This window comes from Vitis riparia, chromosome 18 (assembly GCF_004353265.1).
Source record: "Vitis riparia cultivar Riparia Gloire de Montpellier isolate 1030 chromosome 18, EGFV_Vit.rip_1.0, whole genome shotgun sequence".
In the NCBI taxonomy this organism is placed as follows: Eukaryota; Viridiplantae; Streptophyta; class Magnoliopsida; order Vitales; family Vitaceae; genus Vitis; species Vitis riparia.
This window is the reverse complement of record NC_048448.1, coordinates 33798760-33821771: the sequence shown is the minus strand read 5'-3', so window position 1 is coordinate 33821771 and position 23012 is coordinate 33798760. Positions and strand designations below refer to the sequence as shown.

The window sequence follows — 23012 nt, the reverse complement described above, 5'->3', positions numbered from 1 at the left end:
GAATTTTAATTTATTTTACTTATTTCGAATTTATAGGACAATAAATTTCGAATAAAAAACTATTTAAATTCTTTTTAAATTTTATAACTTAATAAAATGGTTGAGATATATTAAAATGTATGGATCACGACAAAAGGGGAATATTTCATATGTTTTAGATAATCTAAGGTTATCTTAATATTATACTTCCTTTAAAATGACCTTATTTTTTTATTTTCAATTAGATAAAAATGTCGTCTCTAAATTTTTTATACCTATCTATTATCAAAATATTTTCAAAAATTAAATATTAGAAGAGTTTGTTTTGAAAATGAAAATTATATTTTTGCATATATGTAAGCTATGAAAGGAAATCTGTTAATTTCTTTAATAAATATGTTTAAATGGAAAATATTAATTTTTCTAAATTTTCCTAGGTGACATTCTTTTTTTGCTTTTATTTTTTGAAAATATAAATGAGTTAATTACTAACAAATCATTAATTTTTGAAAAATTTGCGAAAAGAAAATGAAAAGATAAAACATTTCTTTTGGAGGAAATTAAGTTGACATGGAGCAATAAAAAAAAAGTCATAAAATAAAACTTATATACAATTTTACAGAATTCAAAAAAGGAAATTTCAAGAATATTTAAAGATATTCTTACTTCCACTACTATTTTTTCATGGAATATATATATATATATATATATATATATATATATATATATATATATATATATATATATATATATATTAATATCTATTTTATTACCATTTAAATTTATGAATGCACAAATAATTTTTCAAAAATTAAATGATTTTTTTATACTTTAATTTTGCTATTAATTAAAATATGAGTAAAAAAAAAAGTAAAAAATTTTGCTTCAAAGTTAATAATTATCCCATGCAATACCAATGAATATAAATTTATTATGATTAAATATATCTCATTAATAATAATATATCTAAGATTCTAGAAGTTTGTAGTTGTTTTCTAATAATTCCTTTTGGAGAGAAAATTACAAAAGATTGTTACTATATTATTGAAATATTCTAAATATATGGAAGTAGTATGTTCCTTTTGGAGAAAATCATAAGAGATCATTAATATATTATTGAAATATTTTAATCTTTTCATAATTATTTATTTATTTATTCTGAATTTCTTATCACATTATAGAAGTAAATATAGATTAATTTGATTTAAATTTGGGCCCACATTATTCTTTCTTGATTATTTTGAAATGATCCTAATATATATGTTGGGATATGATGCTCATGATGTGATATTAGAGAGAAAACCATAAAATATTGTTAATCAATTCTTGAGTGAAACCATTTGAAGTTTTCATAATTTCTTCCCAATGCTTTACAATTTTTTATTATATGATACAAAGATAAATTTCATCTAATAAAAGTTATAAGATAAATTACTTATAAAACATAATAGTATTTTTAATAGTGACAATATTTTTATAATGTCTTTTCAAATTATATTTTAAAATAGAGTAATCAATATCATTAATAAGTTATTTAAATGCATTAAAAATGTTTACAATATAATGTTTTTTCATATTTGACTATATGACAATCATGAATATGAATTTTAATTTATTTTACTTTATTTTGAATTTATAGGACAATAAATTTCGAATAAAAAACTATTTAAATTCTTTTTAAATTTTATAACTTAATAAAATGGTTGAGATATATTAAAATGTATGGATCACGACAAGAGAGGAATATTTCATATGTTTTAGATAATCTAAGGTTATCTTAATATTATACTTCCTTTAAAATGACCTTATTTTTTTATTTTCAATTAGATAAAAATGTCGTCTCTAAATTTTTTATACCTATCTATTATCAAAATATTTTCAAAAACTAAATATTAGAAGAGTGTGTTTTGAAAATGAAAATTATATTTTTGCATATATGTAAGCTATGAAAGGAAATCTGTTAATTTCTTTAATAAATATGTTTAAATGGAAAATATTAATTTTTCTAAATTTTCCTAGGTGGCATTCTTTTTTACTTTTATTTTTTGAAAATATAAATGAGCTAATTACTAACAAATCATTAATTTTTGAAAAATTTACGAAAAGAAAATGAAAAGATAAAACATTTCTTTTGGAGGAAAATAAGTTGACATGGAGCAATAAAAAAAGTCATAAAATAAAAATCATATACAATTTTACGGAATTCAAAAAAGGAAAAATATATTGTTATAAAATATATATATATATATATATATATATATATATATATATATATATATATATATATATATATACATATATTCAAGAATATTTAAAGATATTCTTAGTTCCACTACTATTTTATCATGGAATATATTTTTTTTTAAATTAATATATATTTTAATACCATTTAAATTTATGAATGCACAAATAATTTTTCAAGAATTAAATAATTTTTTTATACTTTAATTTTGCTATTAATAAAAATATGAGTAAAAAAAAAAAAGTAAAAAACTTTGCTGCAAGATCTTGGCTCCAAATAGCATTACTAATATGAAAGTTATTTTTTTAATGGCCAAATAAGTTTTTGTATTGTTCTTTTCAATAATAAATTCAGCTTAATAAAAACCATCAAAAGTATTTTATAATGCCTATTGTAACTTTAGGGCAACAGTTAACTTGCAAATTCCTTGAATTTTACTAATTGATTTTTGCTTCAAATATCCGAAGACATTAATGTTTGTGCTAAACTTGCTAACATATGGAGGACACAAAGTGAATTTGCAGTCCACAATCATCAAATTATGCTCCTAAATGCAACAACACTGCAGGCTTCAAATTATATGATTCCACGCCCTCTTTTGAAATGCAAGAACAGGAATTATAGGAACCACATGCCTCCCATCTTATATCTTCTCTGCTCACTCTCATCCTCATCTACCAATTGTGAGCTCTATTTTTCCATTGACCCACTAAAAGTTGGCAAACCAAAAAGGCGACGCAACTCATCCTTCTGGCCGGGGGGTGTTGTGTCCTTAAATGTGGAAGATTCTTCAAATCTTTCAAATCTAGCCTTCAGCTGTCATTCACCACAATACACATTAGAAAAATGCAAAATGCAGTAGAAAATTGTAAAATAGGTTAATCAACATACAAGTCAAAATATGACAAAACAAGGTTACCTCTCGAGGGCTGGCTATACATTGCAAACAGCCATCTGATAGAACTCCTATTCTATCACATAGAGCCTCTGCCTCTTCCATTGAATGTGCTGAAAATTTTTGAGCAATGAAATCTTATGTAAAAAGTAGCAGCAAATGGTTTTCTTCTATAATAATGACAGAATACTGTATGAATGAGACCATATATGACTAAAAGACAAACAAATAAGTTTACATATTATATATAGGAATGCAGTTCAGGGTGATGCAAGCCCAAATATAATGAGAGATTACTTGTCAAAATAATCGTTCGATCTTGCTTTGCATGCTTTATAGCATTCCATAAACTGGTTCTCAATACTGGATCTAAACCAACAGTAGGTTCTTCCATAAAGACCACCTTACAAAATATTCATAAATTACTCCATTAGTTGCATGAGAGACAAAAATGTGAAGAGTTTATAGTAGTTAGATAGATACTACATAGGTAAGACATACTTGAGGATTTCCAATCAATGAAATGGCAACACTCAGCCTCCTCTTCTCTGATCTACTATATTCACTGACTTCCTTGTCACCTACACCTCCACGAACAAGGTTTACTCTCCTAAGAGAGTTTTCCACCGCCTGTAAACAAAATATATAAAACAAAAACTATCAACTTGTTTCCTGCTGTAGATGCAGCAAATTAGCTAAGTAATAACCAATTTTCCATTTCTAACCTCTTCTCGCAAACCCCAATTTCTTTCATATACAATTTTAAAGTTCAATGTCAACTTACCTGTGTCAAGGCAGGACCTATGAGGTTTTTAACCCTTCCATAAAATTGGAGGTGCTCCCTCCCAGTTAGAGTTTCCCAGAGAAGGCTGTATAATTTTGTCCAACAAACGAAAAAAAAGTAAGAAAATATTTTACCTTAAAGAATAGAGGAAATAAAGTAACTTTGATAAAGAAAAAATCTTACTCAATCTGAGGGCAATAACCTATTCTTGTATATATTTCTTTTATTTGACTCTCTATATCCAGACCTTCAATGAATGCTTTGCCAGAGGTTGGCTTTGTGATCCCAGTCATCTGGTAACAAATACAAATATCAAATATTTAAAAATACCAAAGCTTATTAAATTTCAAATTTGCAAGAGAAATCAAAGCATAGAAGATTTTCCATGTTAAAGACAAACTTTTCCAGAAGAAAGAATATAAAATGCTCCAAAAGTAAGACTGATCAAGGAAAAATGACTAATTTTAAGCATTTTATATGTTAGTGAAGAGTTAAAATTCATTGCATACTTACCATACTAATGAAAGAGGTTTTGCCTGCATCACTGTCACCAACTATACCAAAGCACTCCCCTCTGGATATAGCTAGAGACAACCTCCTCACTCCAATTTTCTTAGGGTTTCCATCCCTTTCTGGATACACCTTTTCAAGATTATGACAAATGATTGAATAAATCGACGTGGGTTTATGCAGCCATCGTTCAACTTTCTCCCTCTAAAAAGAGGAAAAAATAAAAAAGAAAAAAAATGAGGATTACCAAGTCAAATTCATAATGTTATAGAGACACATTTGTTTCTGCATAGAGATAGGATTTAACATAGAAGTACATAAAATGTTATTGAACATCTTTTCTGTCAAACTGCCTAGGATGGTGGAGAAACACATCCAACAACAAAGGTACACAAGAATGAAAAGATATTCATAATCACAAGATCTCTTATGTGGTTGGAGGCATGCCCATGGATAGGTTACGAATTCCTACTAGAATCAAGAATAAGTATATGAATTTATAGTAATTACCTCTTCGAAAACGTCAATATTTTCCACCTGTGGGGAAACTGCAAAAAATTTTTGGCTTTTTAAGTTTGACTTCTTCCAAATGCCTAGCATCAAACATAGAATTCTTCTTTTCACACCATTTCTTGACCTCTTCCAAATATTTTGCAAGAATAGCAAAACCCTCACTGTGACTCCATTCCTTGATGATATTCCTTGATCGATGTCGTATGCAATAAAAAGTACTACCAACCATTCGACCATCATAATAATGCAGACATCCCTCATCCCATTCTCAGGGTCGCTCAAATCTCTCCACTGCATCCCTTGGGTTCCTGTTGCACTACCCATGAGAGAATATTGTGCGAGCTCATATATACCACGGTAAAGAGAGAAAGCAGGATATAGCTCCATAACAATAATCCAATGTCCTGCAACAAGAACAAGGACTCGTAATGGTTGTAGCAAAATCTCACAAACTAATGTTATAAAAAAATAATTTAATAAAATAGGCATATTGATACCAAAAGACAATGGAAGAAAAAATGACAAATGCAAGGAACATAATATTCCATGCGATATTAGAAAATGTTTTAGAAATACAAAATAAGAAGCATTTGTTCTGGTTGTTATATTAAAAAAAAAATTGACATTTGTTAATAATAAGTAGTTGGAAAAACCCTATGTGCAACCACTTCTCCCTTATATGTAAACATTATTCCCTTTATACCCAATGAGTTTTTATAGCTTTAAAATGCATCTACACAGATGATGTATAATATTACAATCACTTTCTCATACATGTCCTCTTTGTTGGGATAAAAACACCCTAATCCTATTTTTCAAGAGTGACAATAAACAAATACAAAAAATAAAGTATAAAATTACACATGATTTATAAGTTACGTCCACTTATAGTTGTTGCAAATTTTCACTATGATGAAAAGAGAGTACAAGAGAATCCCAAAATGCCAAAATGTCTCACCCTCTAGGTTTTTCTCTCAACATTTTTCTATTTCTCTCAATACCAAAACCAAAAAAAAAAAAAAACAACTCTTTCTCAAAGTTGGTTACAACCAAAATCATTTGTAAAATCCTAAAATACCCTAACTTAAAATATCTTACTAGTAGGATAATAATTAGACTCCACACAACTTAACACTCTTGATGTCTCATGTGATTGTAGAGTCAAACAAATAAATATCCCTTATAAATTCAAACAAAATCTCACATTGAGGTTAAGGATTGACTTAGATATTATTTGTGACATCTATGAGCCAATGGGCCTTAACAGCTTTAAAGATATCTACACTAGTAAGAAGAGTTTATCACATATTTAGAACTATTAGGAACTTCTTCTCCTAGGGGATGTAAGATATCACATTGAGACACTACTAGTATCCATTTAAGATGCATCTACAAAATTAAGAAGAGTTTATTACTTCTTCTCCTAAGGGATGTAAGATATCACATTGAAGCATTATTAACATACATTCATAATTTCTTCACTTACTTGACAATGTTGTATCTTCAAGAAAGAACTCAAAAACAGACTTCCCAGAGAGCCTTGATCCAAAAAGCAATGCGAATGTTATTACTGTAATCATAAAATTCCAGTAAAGATACTTTGTCAATGTATTGATCTTGAAGTGAAAAGAAATCAAAGATTATACTTTCCATCATAAAGAACATCGATTAACTATGAGCAAACCTGTAATCATTTTAACATCTGAAAGAACTGGCGCCATTAGAAATGCCATTGAAATTTGCAAGTTTATACCGATGAAGTAGAAGAGAAATTGGATTTTGAAGTCATTCATAGTGAAGAATTGTAACCCTGTAAAAAAGTTAATTGCATTAAGGCAACTTGGAGAAAGATCAAAGTAGAAAAAAAAAAAAAACAGGAACAGTCAATGGGTGGGCGCCTTACCTAGAACTGAAGCAAATGCTACCAGACATAGCATGTAGATAACAAATTTGAGAACAAAATAGGTATAAGAAATCACCCAATAAAGTCTGTCATCTAGGCCATGTATTTTCATCATTATTCTCAGATTACTTTCTTTCTCCTCAACCAGAGATGTCAACACCATCTATATCAAAATATAGAGTATCAAACAACTATGTATGTAGGGGGGAAAAAATTAAGGATCTCAAACATTAAACAAATGATGTTAATGACTAATACAAATCTAAGAAAGCCATGCTAACATATATAATCTGTTCCTGATACTATAAATCTATATGAAGAATACAAGGCATCGTGGAGGGTGTTTCTGTAAGCCCTGTGTGGACATAGTTCAAGAATTTAAGGTAAATCTTATGAGACAACTGGTAAAATTAAGAAAAGTCATTTAATTTGAAAAAAGATTTTGGAGGGGAAAAATGTTTTCTTTTTACAGAAGAGTAGATCATCAGTTTGCCAAAATCATTGCATTCTCCAATTTGGTGAGTGACTCTAACTGGTGATATATGCATTTGTAGTCTTTTCAGATACAAACCCAATTAAAATCATGACCAAGTTTCATGGTTATGAAATTCTTCAGTTGTTCATGTTTGTTAAGCATATCCAACTAATAAAGAAATCGAAGAAAATAGCAAGTTTGCAACCAAATGCAACACTCAATCAACTATATATGAAATATTAAAACTAGTGTTATACGAGAATATATAAACAATATCATTTCGCACACTTACAGGGAAAAATTGCATAACAACCCAAGTAAATGACAGTACTCCGAATGCAGAAGCAACGTCTAGTCTGGGTGGGTTACTGCTAGGTTTGGGCATTCCCTTCATGAAATCAAATAGCACCTTTGTACCACCATCTTTCAGAGACAGGAGGTAGGCATTCGATGCCTATAAATATGGGCATTGTGAATGTCAGTTTTTCAATGTTCTCCAATTGATACTGGTAGAAAATACAAACTATAGGTTTTGTTAACCAAAAAGTGAAAAGAAACATATGAATAAAGCAAATGATGAAGAGCATCCTAAGAAAGCCCCCGCGCCCCCACCCCCTCCCCCGCCCCTCTTTTTTTTTTTTTTTTTTTTTTTTTTTTGCATGATATAAAATAAAACACCTAAATTAACACTCATCAATAAAGCTAGTAAAAAAAATGATCCAATAGTATATTTTATAAGATTTGATGACCGAATTCCAACAATTGTGTGCTTCAAGGTAAAGTCTAGAGGTCGGATAAGACCAAACAAACTCTAATGGCTACTTCAATATGCAAGAATAAAATGAAAATAGAGCTGAATAGAAAAACTATATAAAAACGGTTTTTGTTTTTCCTGAAAATGATTTTTAATTCACATTCTCACAATAAATAATATAAATGCAGTAATAAATAGAAAAATGAAATGAACTTCCTTTTCCCATTCCATTTTCAATATTTCAAACTTGCCCCAAAAGGAGCAAAATCAACCCAATTAAATGCATTATAAAAACAAACATAAGCAGGAGCTCAGGACCACAAGTCCAAACATGGCTCCAAGAGGAAATATATAAAATAAAAGCAATCCTATATAAAGAAAGGAAATTGGCTTCTTAGTAAAGGGAAGCTACAGAAGACAAGAGTAGTGAGGGGCCACCACCCATGCTTCTCCTACATAACAAAGTGTTATATGACCCTCTCTCTGTAACCGTCCAACTGTACGATCAAGATCAAAACTAACCTTTTTGGTTAGTCAACTTGGGTATATGTGATAAGTAGGGTGTCTTGAAACCCTAAACACGCCTTTCCTCTTAATCATTCCTTTTTTTGTGTTACTTTTCCATTAGTCAAGCTCGATATGGTAAAGCATCCGGTGCTCAACATTTGTAGATGAAAAAGGAAAGATTGCTTTTATGAAACACTAATAAAAAAACACCTTTAGTATAAAAACATATTCTTAGGTTTTTTAGGCTATGAATGGACAAATAGACAAGGAGGTCATGTAGTGTAGAAATGATACATACCAGGTTAACCAAGCGTGCTAGCTCATGAGTTGAATTGTACCATATGGTCACATTAAAATTAGTCTTGTTGGAGTTTGAGAAGTCGAATGCTGTAGAAAAATCACTTTATAAGTATAGCCTCCCAAAACACTATTTTAACCCCATGAAAACAAGACAAGAATATCTTACCTGCAGCAAACTCATTGATCTTCTTCTCTAAATTTCCTTCACGATAACCCTTAAATAGCTCATCATTAACTTCAGAAGAGCTATTCCTCCACAAACATAAAGCTCGAACACATCTTATCTCTACATTCAAGCAAAGGTGAATGCGTTAAGTACAATTTATATATATATTGCAAAATCTATTGTCACAGTTAGAAGCTACATTCTTTCTTCTTGTTCATTGTCCATTTATATGCATGCGCACTGTGTCCAAATTTTTATACGAAAGGATTAAGAATTTGCAGATAAAGGGTAAGAAACAAGCCGAACCTCGTTGCACTTTACGTAAAGGAATAAAAAACGTCGAGTTTGGTGCGCATTGGTTACTTTGAAGATGATAAATAGGAAGATCCGGGAAGGAAGTAGGATGAAGAAAATAAAAATATGGAGGCGCTGTTTCGGACCCCTAGCATGTTATCAAGTGGTGACATTAGATTGGAAGACGAACATCAAGTAAAATTAAGAATTCTAGATAACAAAATTATTGTGTCAAAGATGAAAATGGAAAGGAGATACGTAAAATAGAGGAGGAAAATAGAAAGAAGATGAAAACAAGTTACCAAGACCATGTTGGCTAGACTATGCTCAACTTCTGAAGAATTCGAGGAAACTTTTGCGAACATCTTGTCAGTCAAACCTATCCAAAGTTTAGAGAAGTTAAAAAATAATAATCATCGTCATCATGAATTTGATAATAATAGTAATAACCATAGCATATGAAAAACACATGCAAAAAGAAATTATTGTATACCTAGTCCAAAAGATTTATCTTTTCCAGTGAGAAGAAGAGTTACAGGACACAACCCTGTACTCCTGCATGATTCCTGGGGCAAGTCCATAAAAGGTGAAGATGTAGTTTTCACGGCACGATAACGCGAAGCTGGTATATGCAGCAATGCAGGCCATTCCTGAGGGTGAGGGATGGGACGAGAGCTACTTTTATCCAACTCTTTGTTCACGGCAGTTTGAATAAGGAAGAATAAAAACAGCAGCACTATGGGGAAGAAAATGAGCGAAAAAAGGGGGAGAAAATTTCGTTTCTGCAAAAAGAAACAAGAAATTCACTAGCCACATCCAAAATAAAAACTTTTAAAAATGAATGAATTGAAGAACTGGAAGATAAATTGAACTGTGATTCTATTAAATTATAAAGCAAAAATAGAATTTCCAACTACTTGAAAGAAAACAGAGTCAAAAGCTTGGTATTTCCACTTAAACCAACTTAACTTACCTGCAAAATCAAGTTTTTTCTCAGTAAAGCATTGGATTGGTTGAAAAAGTCTGCTGCTAAGTCCATAATTGTGATCCAATCAAAGAAACACTAGAAGCTTATAGCACCAAAAACGATGTTCCCTGAAACATCAACAAGGTATGTTAGAATTTTCATTTTGCACCAGCAACTCCACCAACTCTGTTGTTTTTTATGCATGATTAGATCCCATCAAATTCTGCAATGAAGTTGAACCCACTGAGTACATGTTTTTATCTCATGAATATTTTTCTTGAACAGTTTTGGTGCCACTCCCCCCTCCCTCCCTGCATATATTTTAGCACAAGCTCTTGTAGGAAATTTCTTCTAGGGGAGAAAAATGGGGAACCAAAACAATGAAAGAATTCAACTTGGAATAAAGGTACCTCTTAAGTTCCAGTCACAGCTGTGTCAACTAACGTTCTTCAGATGCCTGAAACTTCAACAATGCCTTCTCCTATCTCTTTGATACCGCCTAAATCCTAACACCTTGCTGCAGATGCCCCGCTAGCTTCTCCTATCTCTCTCTTATCACAATTTAAATGAAAGAAAATGCAAACAATATTCTGAAATTTCATGTGGCATCTGATGAATCTGAGCAAACAATTACTTCATAATTTTTCACTGATTAGATCTTTGATTGACATATGGAAATATATATAGAAACAGTTAATATATACTTACATAGACACGCAGGCACTAATTACTGTTCGCTATTTAAGTTTAGGATTATATCCCACAATCCTTATTAGTATCTCTTAAAAAAAGTGGGAAAGAAATTAGGTAAGGTCCTAAAATCTGTTGCATTCATACCTGAGAGAGCCCTTTTCCAGTAAGGTTCTGTTCAGCTTCAAATGTTTTAAATCCTCCTCCAAAGCCAACGAAACTAATGAACCGACAAAGCCATCCTCCTCTACTCTCTAAACGTACAGCTCTCTCTCGCACTCTCTCTCTGGTTATCTCTCTCAAGAAACTCCCTCTCCCAAGCAACCAGTCTCAAAAATATCTCTGTAACCAGCTCACTCAAAATATCTCACTTCAGCAACCCCAAAATCCTCATTCCCCCAAGCTCCCTCGTTTTCCTCTGTAAAGCTTCCCCTTCCTCCTCTGTAAACAGCTCCCCTTTAGAGAAAAATCCTCTCCCCTTTTGCCTTGCCCCCCAAGCCAAAGAAAATACCTCTCAAAATATCTCACTCTCCTTTCTTCCTCCCTGTAACCAGCCCAGAATCTCGGAAAAAAACTTGCTCCCCCCTCAAACCAAAGAACACCTTCAAAATATCCCACCTCGTTTCCTACACCCTCCGGCAGCTTGCTCTCCAAGAAAACCTCGCCTCCAGAAAAAAATATCTCCGTAACGGCAAGAAAATCTCCTCCTCTGCCAACCAAATACGCTCTCCCTTGCAACGGCCTGCATGTCTCAGAACACGTGTCGACCTTCCATTGCCTCTCAAAATCACTTCCTGATTCTCCAACAGCCAGCTCAAAGACGACATGTGATCTCCTAGGATTGTGACACCTGGCAAAGCTGAGCCCCAAATATCATAATTTTAATTTTCTGGCAGAAAGGTGTCTCAATTCTCTGGTCTTCTCTTTCCATTTCCAGCTTTGGAACCCATTCCCATTTTAAAAAAGCTGTGAACCTTTTGCTAAAAATAATTAGCTTATTCTTAAGCTCACGTACTTATTTTACTTATTTTATTTTTATTTGCCTTAATTACCTCCATAATATTTTTTATTGTTCCATAATTAACCTCCATTATTACTTAACCTCTTTGCTCTAATTATACTTTATGATGATAAATATGTCAATTTGATAATTTAAAATTAATTTTATTAAATAACGTAAATACTTAAAATAAAAATTAAGTAATAAATACACACTATATTATAAAAATTAAGTAATAACTTCTTTGTATTCTCCGTAGCAAAAGCAACTTCATTCAACTTTGCATTAACATCTCTTCCCCCACCCCCATGCACATCATAAAACCATTCCATTCCCAAACTCAAGTGTTAATAAATACACACACTATATTATACAATGTAAGTTATTTTATGATATTGTGAAGGTTAAAAAAAAAAAAGTTAAAACACTATGTTGAGGGAATTCAATTTCATTAAAAAGCAATAATTATTTTAGTTATTTTTCTATTGTAACCTACTTCAATAATTGGGAAAAAATTATGTTTTTAAATGTAAGTAGTTTGTGTTTTGATTATCTATGTTTATAATAAGTAAGGAAACAACTAATTATAATTTATTTCAAACAAGGGTTGCTTATGGTTTTTTGGAATTGAAATTTTTATTTAAGCTCAAAAAAGCTCAAAGCCAGTTTGGTTGTGTAATTTAAAAACAGTTTTTTATTTTTAAAAATAAAAAAAAAATGTTTTTAAAACTAATATTGTTTGGTCGCTGTTGCCCAAAAACAATTTTTAAAAATAAAGTAATATATAAAACAATTTTTAGAAAACAAGTAGAAGTTGTTTTCACTAGTTTTTAAAAACAAAATAAAAATATGGGTCAATTTTATTATATTTTTTAAAACTTGTTTTTAAAATACTGTTTTTTATTTTTTAACTTAAAAATAGCTTTTAAAAAATAAATTTTAGAAAACATTTCCAAACGGATGCTAAGTTTACAAGAAAAAGTTATATGATGATAAATAATAATTTATTAATATAATTTTCCTTAAAATTTTAGTTTTAATTTCTACTACAAAATAAAATCGATAAGACACCATTTTTCCCTATTTCTAAATCCATATAGGAAATTAATAAAATTATAACAAAAAAAAAAAAAAAAAAGAACTTACAATACCCATTTCTTACTAACTTTGAGGTAATGTTTGTCTTTTTCATTTAATTCTAAACAAAAATTAAAACTAAACAGTATTTAATAGCGTTAAGTATTTGATTATTTGTTTTTGTATTATTTTATTTTTATTAAGCATTAAAAAGTAAAAATAAAATAAAAATTAATATATATATTTTTTTTTAGAAAAAAAATCAAATATTTTGACTTTTTTTATTTAACCAAAAAATTATAATAAATTATGAAAATGTATAAAAATAAATAACTTAAAATTTAAAAATAAATTGCTTTTAAATAAAAATCTAAAAAAAAACCAAACACCCTGTAGGTTACTATTAAAAAGTTTTCATGTAAAAGGTTTACTTGGGGCTTGTGGCCCACCTAGGGAGCAATGGCTCCTAGAACTTGAGCCTTGGAGAAGATGGAGGATGCCGAGAGTGAATAGAATAAAAAAAATGAGAGAATAATGTAGCAGGTGGTGGGATGTGGGATGAAGCTGTCCGTACTAATTCTGGAAGCTAGAGTGTTCCTGCTACCTGCTCCCACATTACTGTCTGTTTCTTTTTTAGGAAACCACGTGAATTTTGAATTATTTTAATCTGTCCAACACTTTCTATTATTCCAAGGAAAAAACAAAAAGTTTGATATATTTAAGGTACTAAAGTTCAGTATGTTGTCCCGCACTGAGTGTTGTACGTTTGAGCACGAGAGAGGGGAGCCACCATAAAACATTATCAACATAAAATGAATATGAGAGGTTCTATACATAGAGTTATACCCGTACCCTAAACAATATAATAAAAAAAATACAGCTAAATTGCTTAACAGCATGAAATCATGAAAGAATAAAGGAACCTCTTAATTTGTCCACGTAGCATTTTCTTGTTTTTTATTAATTGATTTTTTTTATTTAAGCTTATTTCGTAAAAATATTTTTCTACATGCTCTCAAATAACTTGGCAATAAAAATTGGAAGAAAAAAATAAACAAAAGTGGAAATCATAAATAAAAAATGGAAAATGCTGAGTTGGTTGGACGTAGTATAATTTGTGATTCAAAGATAAAGACTTAAGTGATGTTTATTTTTTTACTTAATTTTAAATAAAATCTTAATATTTAATAGTGTTAAATATTAGATTGTTTTTTTTTGTAGTATTTTATTTTTATTAAACATTAAAAAGAAAAAAAGAAAAAATAATATATTATTTTTTTTACTTAGAAAAAACTATATATTTTAGCTTTTTTTATTTAATAAAAAGTTTATTATAAGTTATGAAAAAGTAAAAAAAATAAATAACTTAAAATCTGAAAACAAATTACTTTCAGTAAAAAAAATTAAAATATTTTGTATCTTTTGTGGCAATAATATTTTAAATTTATGATAATAAATGTTGTGACTAAATACTTATTTTTTTTACCTACAAAAATGATGTTGTGGCTAAAACAACAACAATTGGCTGCATATTTTTGAAATTGCAGCTAAAACATTTAGTGATAGCACATATAGTGGTCATGTTGTGGTAGTAAAAAAAATTATCGCTAAAACATATAGTGACAATTTTTAAACTATTAGCTGTAAGTAAATTTGCAGGTAAAAGTGTGATTTCTTGTACTGAATCATTCTTTTTTAAGAATATCTTATCTTTTTGTTTAGCTTTATGTGAAAAGATGCTCATGGAGCCTTTTTTTTTAAAAAAAAAAAAAAAAAAACCAATATAACCCTTAACCCTTTGATATAGAGAAACTGCAAAAAAGGAAAGGGGGGAAAAAATCCAAAATCGTAGTTTTTGATTTTCTGTCTATAAGTTTAAAATCAACTTGCTAGATGAATTGCACAACATTCAATGAAAGTTGAAATGAAGACGAGAAGCTACAAGGCTTAATATTTCGTTTTTCTCAATGTTTTCAAAATCGGATCGACTATTGAACTGGAAAAGTTACTAGTTCACAGTTCAATGATCAAATCGGTAGTTAAACTACAGTCGAATCGTTGACATCATAAATATATAATTTATATTTTATTAAAATTCAAAATAATTTTAAAAAATTATAAATATATATAAAATTGAAAATCAATAATATTTATTTTTTATCTTATATATATATTAATATTTGAATTTTATTAAATAAAACGTATATAACATTTAAATATGAAAATATATATTGAAAAAGGAATAGTATCATGTCATTATATTATTCATATATATCTTATTATTTTATAAGTTTAAAAAATATATCTTATTATTTTGTAAGTTTAAAATATATTAAATATTTGAGATGAAAATTTTAAATAATATATCTATTTTATTATTTATTTACAACTCTTGCGCACAAATTGATAAGTAGCCTGTTGGTGCAACCATGCTTAACTTGTTCAAGCCTACAAGTCATGCATGCTTAAACGCTGATTTTTCTTTTAAATCAATTGTTACACTTATGCCACATTGACTATAAGTGGCTATTGGGCCATGGAAAGTTGGGGCATGAATGAATGTGTGGCCCAATAGCAGTCAAGGAATCGAACCATCCTGGTTCTGAGCGGTTCAGTGTCGGTCTAAACCCACTTCAAGCTCAGAAGTTAAATCGGACCAGATCAAGGTCCGATCAACAGTTCAACTGGCCGGTCTTATCCAATTTTTAAAACATTGGTTTATAAGAGAGGGGTGAGAATACCTTTGTCATGGACCAATTGCAAAAGGTACCTTCCAACTTTAAGAAATGAGGAAGACAAAGGTGAACCAGACTAAACGTCGTCGTCGAGCTTCAGTACCTAATTTTACATGAAAATGAAAATAAATAAAATAGAAAACACATTAGCATATTTTTTTATAACAATTTTAATATTTTCCAAAAAGAAATTATTTTTTATTTGTTTTTTAAAATATTATTTAATATAAAATTATTATTTTTATTTTTCAAAAATCAAGTGTTTCTTGAAAAGTAATTTATATTTGCTCTTCTAAATACGCTTAAAAAATCTTCAAATGAAAAAGACAATATATAAGAGCTTGTTAAGCCTTTTATTGAAAAATAAATAAATAAATAATAAACTATTATTTTTGTTGGTTCTTTTAATAAGGATGTTTAGTTATTTAAATAAATTAATATCAATGCAAGTATTTTAACTCACAGTAAAAAATTGTCACCACAAATTTTTAGTGAAATTTTAGAAATTAAATTTCAACTAAAATATTTTATATAAAATCTTAGACTTTCAAAATGATGAAATTTTTTATTTAAAATGTACTAAAATGTGTTTTAATAAAAATAGTGTTTAAAATTTTTAAATAAGCTAATATAAATATATTAAGGGAATTTAAGATAATTTTACCAAAAAGTTTGATAAATATTATTATATTATGAAATTAGATTTTTTTAATGTAGTTTTTTTTTTCATAAAATTTGAAAATTTTAAAGTTAGTAATTTGAATCAAAGTTAAATTCTTAAAATTATGTAACGTTAGAAATTATTATCTATTTAGGTCTTTTTTATGTTAATCATGACTCCTAATCTAATTATGAATTAGAGCCTAGCAAAATAAAATATTGTAATAAAATATTATTCTAGCAAAATATTGTAAATACCCCAGCATGCATGAGAGTTCCAACCAAATTATTTCATAAATATAAATATAATATCTTTTAATTTTTAAATATTGAAATATAATATATTTTTAATAATAAAATAAAATTTTTATTTTCATATTAATATCCTTCAAGATTTGAGGGTGGTTTATAGTAGAAGCATTTTCATAGATTGAGACAATGAATTTCTACTGCTTGTTATAAGATTTTATAGGGAAAAATGTGTTTTCATATATTCATATAAAAAAATTATAAAATAAAAGCTAAATTTATAAAATATAAATTTTAAACGATTATCTAAAAATAATTAGTATTTCATACAACTTTTAGTTAAAAATACTACTTTTGACCATTCGAGTATTACCTTTTAATAATATAAGTACTATATTTGATCATCCTAAATACTATCTTTAACTGATGAGTGTATGAACCTTAAATTATTTTTAGAAGATTTATATTTTATAAATATTTTTACATGAGTATACGGAAACTCATTTTCAACTTTTTTTCATACTATATAGATCCATTGAACTTAAATTAAGTTTTCATATACTCATGAAAAAAATAATTATAAAATAAAATATTTTAAAAATAATTTAAATTTCATACACTTATTAGCCAAAGGTAATACCTAGAATGGTCAAATATTGATCAAAAAGTGTATAAAATGTTAATTACTTTTAAATAATTGCTTAAAATTTATATTTTATCAAATTTGGTTTATCGTATGGTTTTATATATATATATATATGAATGCATGAAAAAACACTTTTTCCTTACCCATAAGGAGTTCAAAGCATACTATCCTCTGCAAACATTCAAAAAGGGCCAAAACCATCCCATGAATCTCCCAAACCTTTATATGCTAAACAAAAAAACTACCCAACACAATAACTTTCATTAATTCCACTGATATAGATCGCTTTGCCTTTTTAATTGAAGACCCTTTTCTGTTGCTAACTTTGTGAATGCGCGAACCAAGTCGACTACTGAAAACTTGAATAGGGTTTTGGAGATGAGACAGTAAAGTTAGCTAAAACCGCAGATATACGTGGAAAGCACAAAACCTTAGCCTGTCAAACTGTAATTTAGGAAGATATTTTTTTCTTTTTCGTGTTGGATGCAGCATTGGACTGTGGAAGGCAGATTAGTAAGGGTGGGTGTTGAAGAAAGAAGTAAAAAAGAGAAGAAAGTTTCTTTTCCCTTTTTTAGCTTACCGATGTGACTAAACACCATGAATGAATGGTCGTCACATGGGGCTTAGCTAGTTGGTTGATGGAGGCTTGAAAGGCATCTATTCAGTAATACACTTAAACATAATTGCAGTACCCTTTGTATTCTCCACAGCAAAGGCAACTTCATTCAACTTTGCATTAACATCTTTTCTCCCCCACCTGCCCATAAAGCCATTCCATTTCCAAACTCAAAAGTTAATAAATACACACACTATATTATACAATGTAAGTTATTTTATGATATTGTAAAGGTTAAAAAAAGAAAAAAGGAAATTTAGAAGTTAAACACTATGTTGAGGGAATTCAATTTCATTAAAAAGGAATAATTATTTTAGTACTCTTACTATTGTAACCTACTTCAATAATTGGGAAAAAAAAAATACTATTTTTAAATGTGATTAGTTTGTGTTTTGATTATCTTATTTATAATAAGTAATGAAACAACTTATTATAATTTATTTCAAACAAGGGTTACTTATGGTTTTTTTGGAATTGGAATTTTTATTTAAGTTCAAAAAAGCTTAAGAGTCTGAACGTGTAATTTAAAAATGATTTTCTGTTTTAAAAATTTTATATTACTATTTGATCGTTTTCCGGAGGGCTGCAAACCTAGTCTTTCTCTTAAAACAATTTTTAAAAATAAAGTGAAATAGAAACTAATTTTTAAAGAACAAGTAAAAATTGTTTTTATCGATTTTTAAAAACAAAATGAAAACATAGCCCCATTTGATCATATTTTCTATTTTTTTTAAAAACTGTTTTTTATTTTTTAACTTAAAAATAGCTTTTAAAAGTAAGTTTTAAAAAACATTGTCAAACCCTCGGGCCTAAGTTTACAATGAATGATAAATGAAAATTTATTAATATAATTTTCCTTAAAATTTTAGTTTTAGTTTCTACTACAAAATAAAATCGAAAGCTACCTCCTTAAGATTCTAAACCCATATAGGAAATTGACAAAATTATAACAAAAAGAAAAAAAAAGAACTTACAATACCCATTTTATACAAACTTTTAGGGTATTTGTTTTTTTTACTTAATTTTAAATAGAAATTAAAACTAAATAGTGTAATAGTGTCAAGTATTAGTTGTTTGTTTTTATAATATTTTATTTTTATTAAGTATTAAAAAATAAAGAAAAATCAATATATTACTTTTTCTATTCATAAAAAAAAATTATAATAAATTATGTAAAAGTAGAAAAATAAACAATTTAAAGTTTAAAAACAAATTATTTTAGTAAAAAATAAAATAAAATAAAAAACAAACATCCACTAAGTTAATTTACGAAATTTTTTATGTAAAATGTCTAAAAAGGTTCAGAATTGATGGATAAATGTACTATATGTATAAATAATTTAGAAAGTATTAGATGATGATCAAAGAAATGATACGTGTACAATACATATATATAGGGATAATATCAAATAGCATCGACCTAATTTAGGACCTTTTACCATTATTCCTCCATCAAATAGATTCTGCAATGTTGAATAAATTGAAGTTTAGAAAATACAACTTGGGTCTTGTGGCCAAATTAGTGAGTAATGGCTCTTAGAACTTGGGCCTTGGGCCTTGGACCCTAGAATTAGGCCTTCCCATTTGTTTGCTGGGCCTTCTCTTTTGTAACCAAGGACTTGAGCCTCATTGGGCCCTGATGCATTGAACATTGGATCTAAAAACCTCAAATATTTTGGGCTTAAATTTTTTTTCTCAACGTAGTGTTATCAAAAAAAAAAAAAAAACAGAACTTAATTTAAACATGACCTATTTAATAATAATTGTGCAACATCAACCACTCTTTATTACATAACCAATAAGACGTGACCCATATAATCCAAATGCTGTAAAAAAACATTCAAAAAAATCAGAAACCAAACTTTGGGAGTCTAAGGATATGTTTAAGCAATCTCTACTAATTAGACTTACATATTTAAAGAACTGCTTCACGGCTTTCCTGTAAGGCATGGTAACTGCATCCTCATTGGGGCAAGTATTCCTGCTTGTGCTTTCGATGAACCTCACATGGGCAATAGAACCAAATCCAAATCGAGACTTCAAACTAATTGAGGTTTCAATGCAATGAAGCCTACCATTGGTATGAATTCTTGTTAATACAATGACTCTATTCTATCCATATTTATTGGGTCAAATGCTTTTACTTCTTTGCAGATTTCTCAGAATTTATTAGCACAAGTGAGACTCACCCAAGTAGCAAAAATGAGAGTTGGGAGTTATAGTGGAGGAATGAAACGCTATCTTAGTGTTGCCACAACACTTATTGGTGATCCAAAGTTTGTCATTTTAGATTAATTGGTATGTAGACTAGAGACTTTCCTTGGTTCATGTTTCTTTAATTTATTTGTTTTATAATTCATATGGAGTTTCTTTTTATTTCTAGACAATTAGTATGGATCCAATAACAAGGAGGCATGTGTGGGACATAATAGACAATGCAAAAAAATGGTATGTCATTGTCCTAATATCACACTCAATAGCAACCCTTTCTTTGCATTCTCTATTATGCCCCACACATGCCTTCTTGTTATTAGATCCATACCAATTGTCTAAAAATAAAAATAAAAATCATATAAATTATAAAGCATATAAAATATAGAAACATGCACCAAGAAGAAGTCTTAGTCTACATACTAATTCATCTAAAATGATCATCTTTGGATCACCAATAAGTGTTGTGGCAATACAAAGGCAACGCTTTTATCCCTCCACTATAACTCCCGACTCTCATTTTTACTACCTAGTACCTAGGTGACTCACATTTGCTAATGAAGTCTGAAAAACCTACATAAAAGTGAAGTATTTGCTCCAAGAAATATGAATGGAATAGGGCATTGTATTAACCTGAGTTCATCAAGGATGAAGAAAACATCTACTGATTGGATTGGAAGCAGGGGAGGCCTTTAATGTAAGAGAACAACTCTAGGTGCCCTTGACCAGACAAAGCACCCCACGGACTGAAAAGAAGCAAAATATATGAAGTCAGTCCTCTTAAAAGCTATATATCTTTATATGATGACACCCAAGGATTGAAATGTCGAAAATTTTCAGCTCTTTCAGAGAAATATCGCTTCTCGGCTGGCTTTGAAACAATATTTGTCACCGGAAATTTCAGTAATTTTTTGAAAATATCGCCAATTTTTCGGGAAATTTCCCAATATTTCCTACCAGCCCAGCCCGCGCACAGTATACAAAATCTGTCCAATTTTTTAAATAAAAAAAAAACATGAGATGCTATTTGGTAATCTGATCATGATTTGCAGGCAAAGGTTGTGTTTTTCTCGTGAATTTAGGGTTCGTGAAAATATCTCCAACACAATATTCGTCACAGATTATCGGTTGACGGAAATTTCGGTAATTTTTCGAAAATAGCGCCGATATTTCGGTATTTATAGGTATTTTTACCGATTTTCGGGAAATTTCCCGATTTCCTACCAGCCCGCGCACAGGATACAAAATCTATCCAATTTTTTTTAAAAAAATAAAAAATAAAAAAAAAATAAGATGCTATTCGGTAATCTGATCATGATTTGCAGGCAAAGGTTGTGTTTTTCAGCCTGGCTCAAAAATCGTGGATTTAGGGTTCGTGAAATTTAAATCGAATGGCACAAAAGCAAAGAGACCCCTAGAACAGATCCAGAAAACACAGGGAGCAAAGAAAAAAGCATTTTTTTTGGTTTTCCTTGGGGGTTTTGCATGGATTTTCTCGGAAATCAAACGAGGATGAATTTTCCCGGAAATCGAATGGGGGGTGGATTTTCTTGGGAATCAAACGGGGGTTGCAAAAAAAATAATAATAATAACATGATTAGATTAGTACCTGCGAGGATTGAGAGTGGCAGAAGGGCTTCTTGATGCCTGAGTGAGAGAAGTGAGTAGCCTTTTGATTTTTAGATTTAGTAAAGATAAAAATAAAGGGAAACAACTCATGAGAACAAGAGTGAGAGAGAGGGTATCACCTGATGCAGTACAAAAGGGGAGAGAGCTTCAGTCTTCTCTTGTTCTCGAGAGTGAAAAGGCAGAATGTCAGAATGGAGAGAATTGGAGGGGTTTCAAAAGTGGAGGAGTGGTTGCAGCCCAAGAAGCCCACTAATCCCAGAGATATCTCCAAGCACTTCCTACATCCGCCCCAGAGCCACACAGTCAGCTGTCCAAGAACAAATCTCCAAACCCTCCATCAATACTCGCTAAGAAAAACCGAACCCTCCACAGCTGCCCCAAAAGAGAGAGCCTCCTTCCAACCCAGCAGAGAGACACCTAAAAGCCTCAAAATATCAGCAGCAGAGAAAGACACAGCCCGTATCAGTATTACATTTTTCCTCTCACCCAGCTCTCTCTCTCCTGCAAAACCCGAGACCCTCACAGCTTCCAAAAACTAGCTTCCTCCTTTCTTCTTAACACAGCTTTTCCACCCCACCAAACACAGTTGCATCCCACCCACTTTTCAAAGCCATCTCTCTTCTGCAAAATATCCACAAAAAAAGACCCAGGAAAGAGACCCTCACAGCTTCCAAAAAGCACTCTCCTTTCTTCCCGATGCTTGACAATTTTTTATACATGATACAAGGACAAATTTGATCTTATCAAATTTATAAGACAAATTATTTGTAAAACATAATATTATTTTTAATAGTAACAATATTTTTATAATGTCTTTTCCAATTATATTTTAAAGATATAGCAATAAATATCATTAATAATTTATTTAAATGTATTCAAAATGTTTATAATATAATGTTTTTTAATATTTGACTATATGACAATCATGAATACCAATTTAATTTATTTTACTTTATTTCAAAATTATAAGACAATAAATTTTCAACAAAAAAAACTATTTAAATCCTTTTTATATTTTATAACTTAAAAAAAATGTTGAGATATATTGTTTTATTTTAATTGTATTTTTTATTATGTTGTTTTAGGTTATATCTTATTCCCAAAAAAATATTAAGGAAAAAAAAATATTAAAAAAATAATTTTTACATGTTTGATTGTCTTATAAAAAATATTAAAGAAAATCGATTATAATTAAAATTAATTAAAAAAT

General features: G+C 29.4%; 1 protein-coding gene and 1 long non-coding RNA gene across 7 annotated transcripts; both read right to left on the bottom strand.

Annotated features, from left to right (window-relative positions):
• Window positions 1-2649: 2649 nt before the first annotated feature.
• LOC117905873 (ABC transporter A family member 8-like) lies at window positions 2650-11791 on the bottom strand. Of its 6 annotated transcripts, none has more exons than XM_034818732.1 (20): window positions 11127-11790; window positions 10700-10907; window positions 10296-10417; window positions 9816-10104; window positions 9625-9701; window positions 9335-9470; window positions 9029-9148; window positions 8861-8949; window positions 7594-7755; window positions 6827-6989; window positions 6608-6733; window positions 6410-6493; window positions 4921-5327; window positions 4414-4614; window positions 4084-4193; window positions 3901-3985; window positions 3618-3746; window positions 3414-3519; window positions 3141-3229; window positions 2650-3037 (listed from the first exon to the last, which is right to left on the bottom strand). In XM_034818732.1, the coding sequence occupies exons 3-20, from the start codon at window positions 10359-10361 to the stop codon at window positions 2912-2914; spliced, it is 2565 nt and encodes an 854-aa protein (XP_034674623.1). In that variant the 5' UTR covers window positions 10362-10417; window positions 10700-10907; window positions 11127-11790; the 3' UTR covers window positions 2650-2911. The 6 variants fall into 6 exon arrangements, with proteins under 6 accessions (XP_034674623.1, XP_034674622.1, XP_034674624.1 ...); XM_034818731.1 differs by having other exon boundaries at window positions 10700-10840; XM_034818733.1 differs by having other exon boundaries at window positions 10700-10836.
• Window positions 11792-19695: 7904 nt separating this feature from the next.
• Window positions 19696-22451, bottom strand: LOC117905876. Its single transcript, XR_004649739.1, has 2 exons — window positions 21783-22451; window positions 19696-20919 (listed from the first exon to the last, which is right to left on the bottom strand). It is a non-coding gene; the product is annotated as an uncharacterized LOC117905876 (long non-coding RNA).
• Between the last annotated feature and the right edge of the window lie 561 nt (window positions 22452-23012).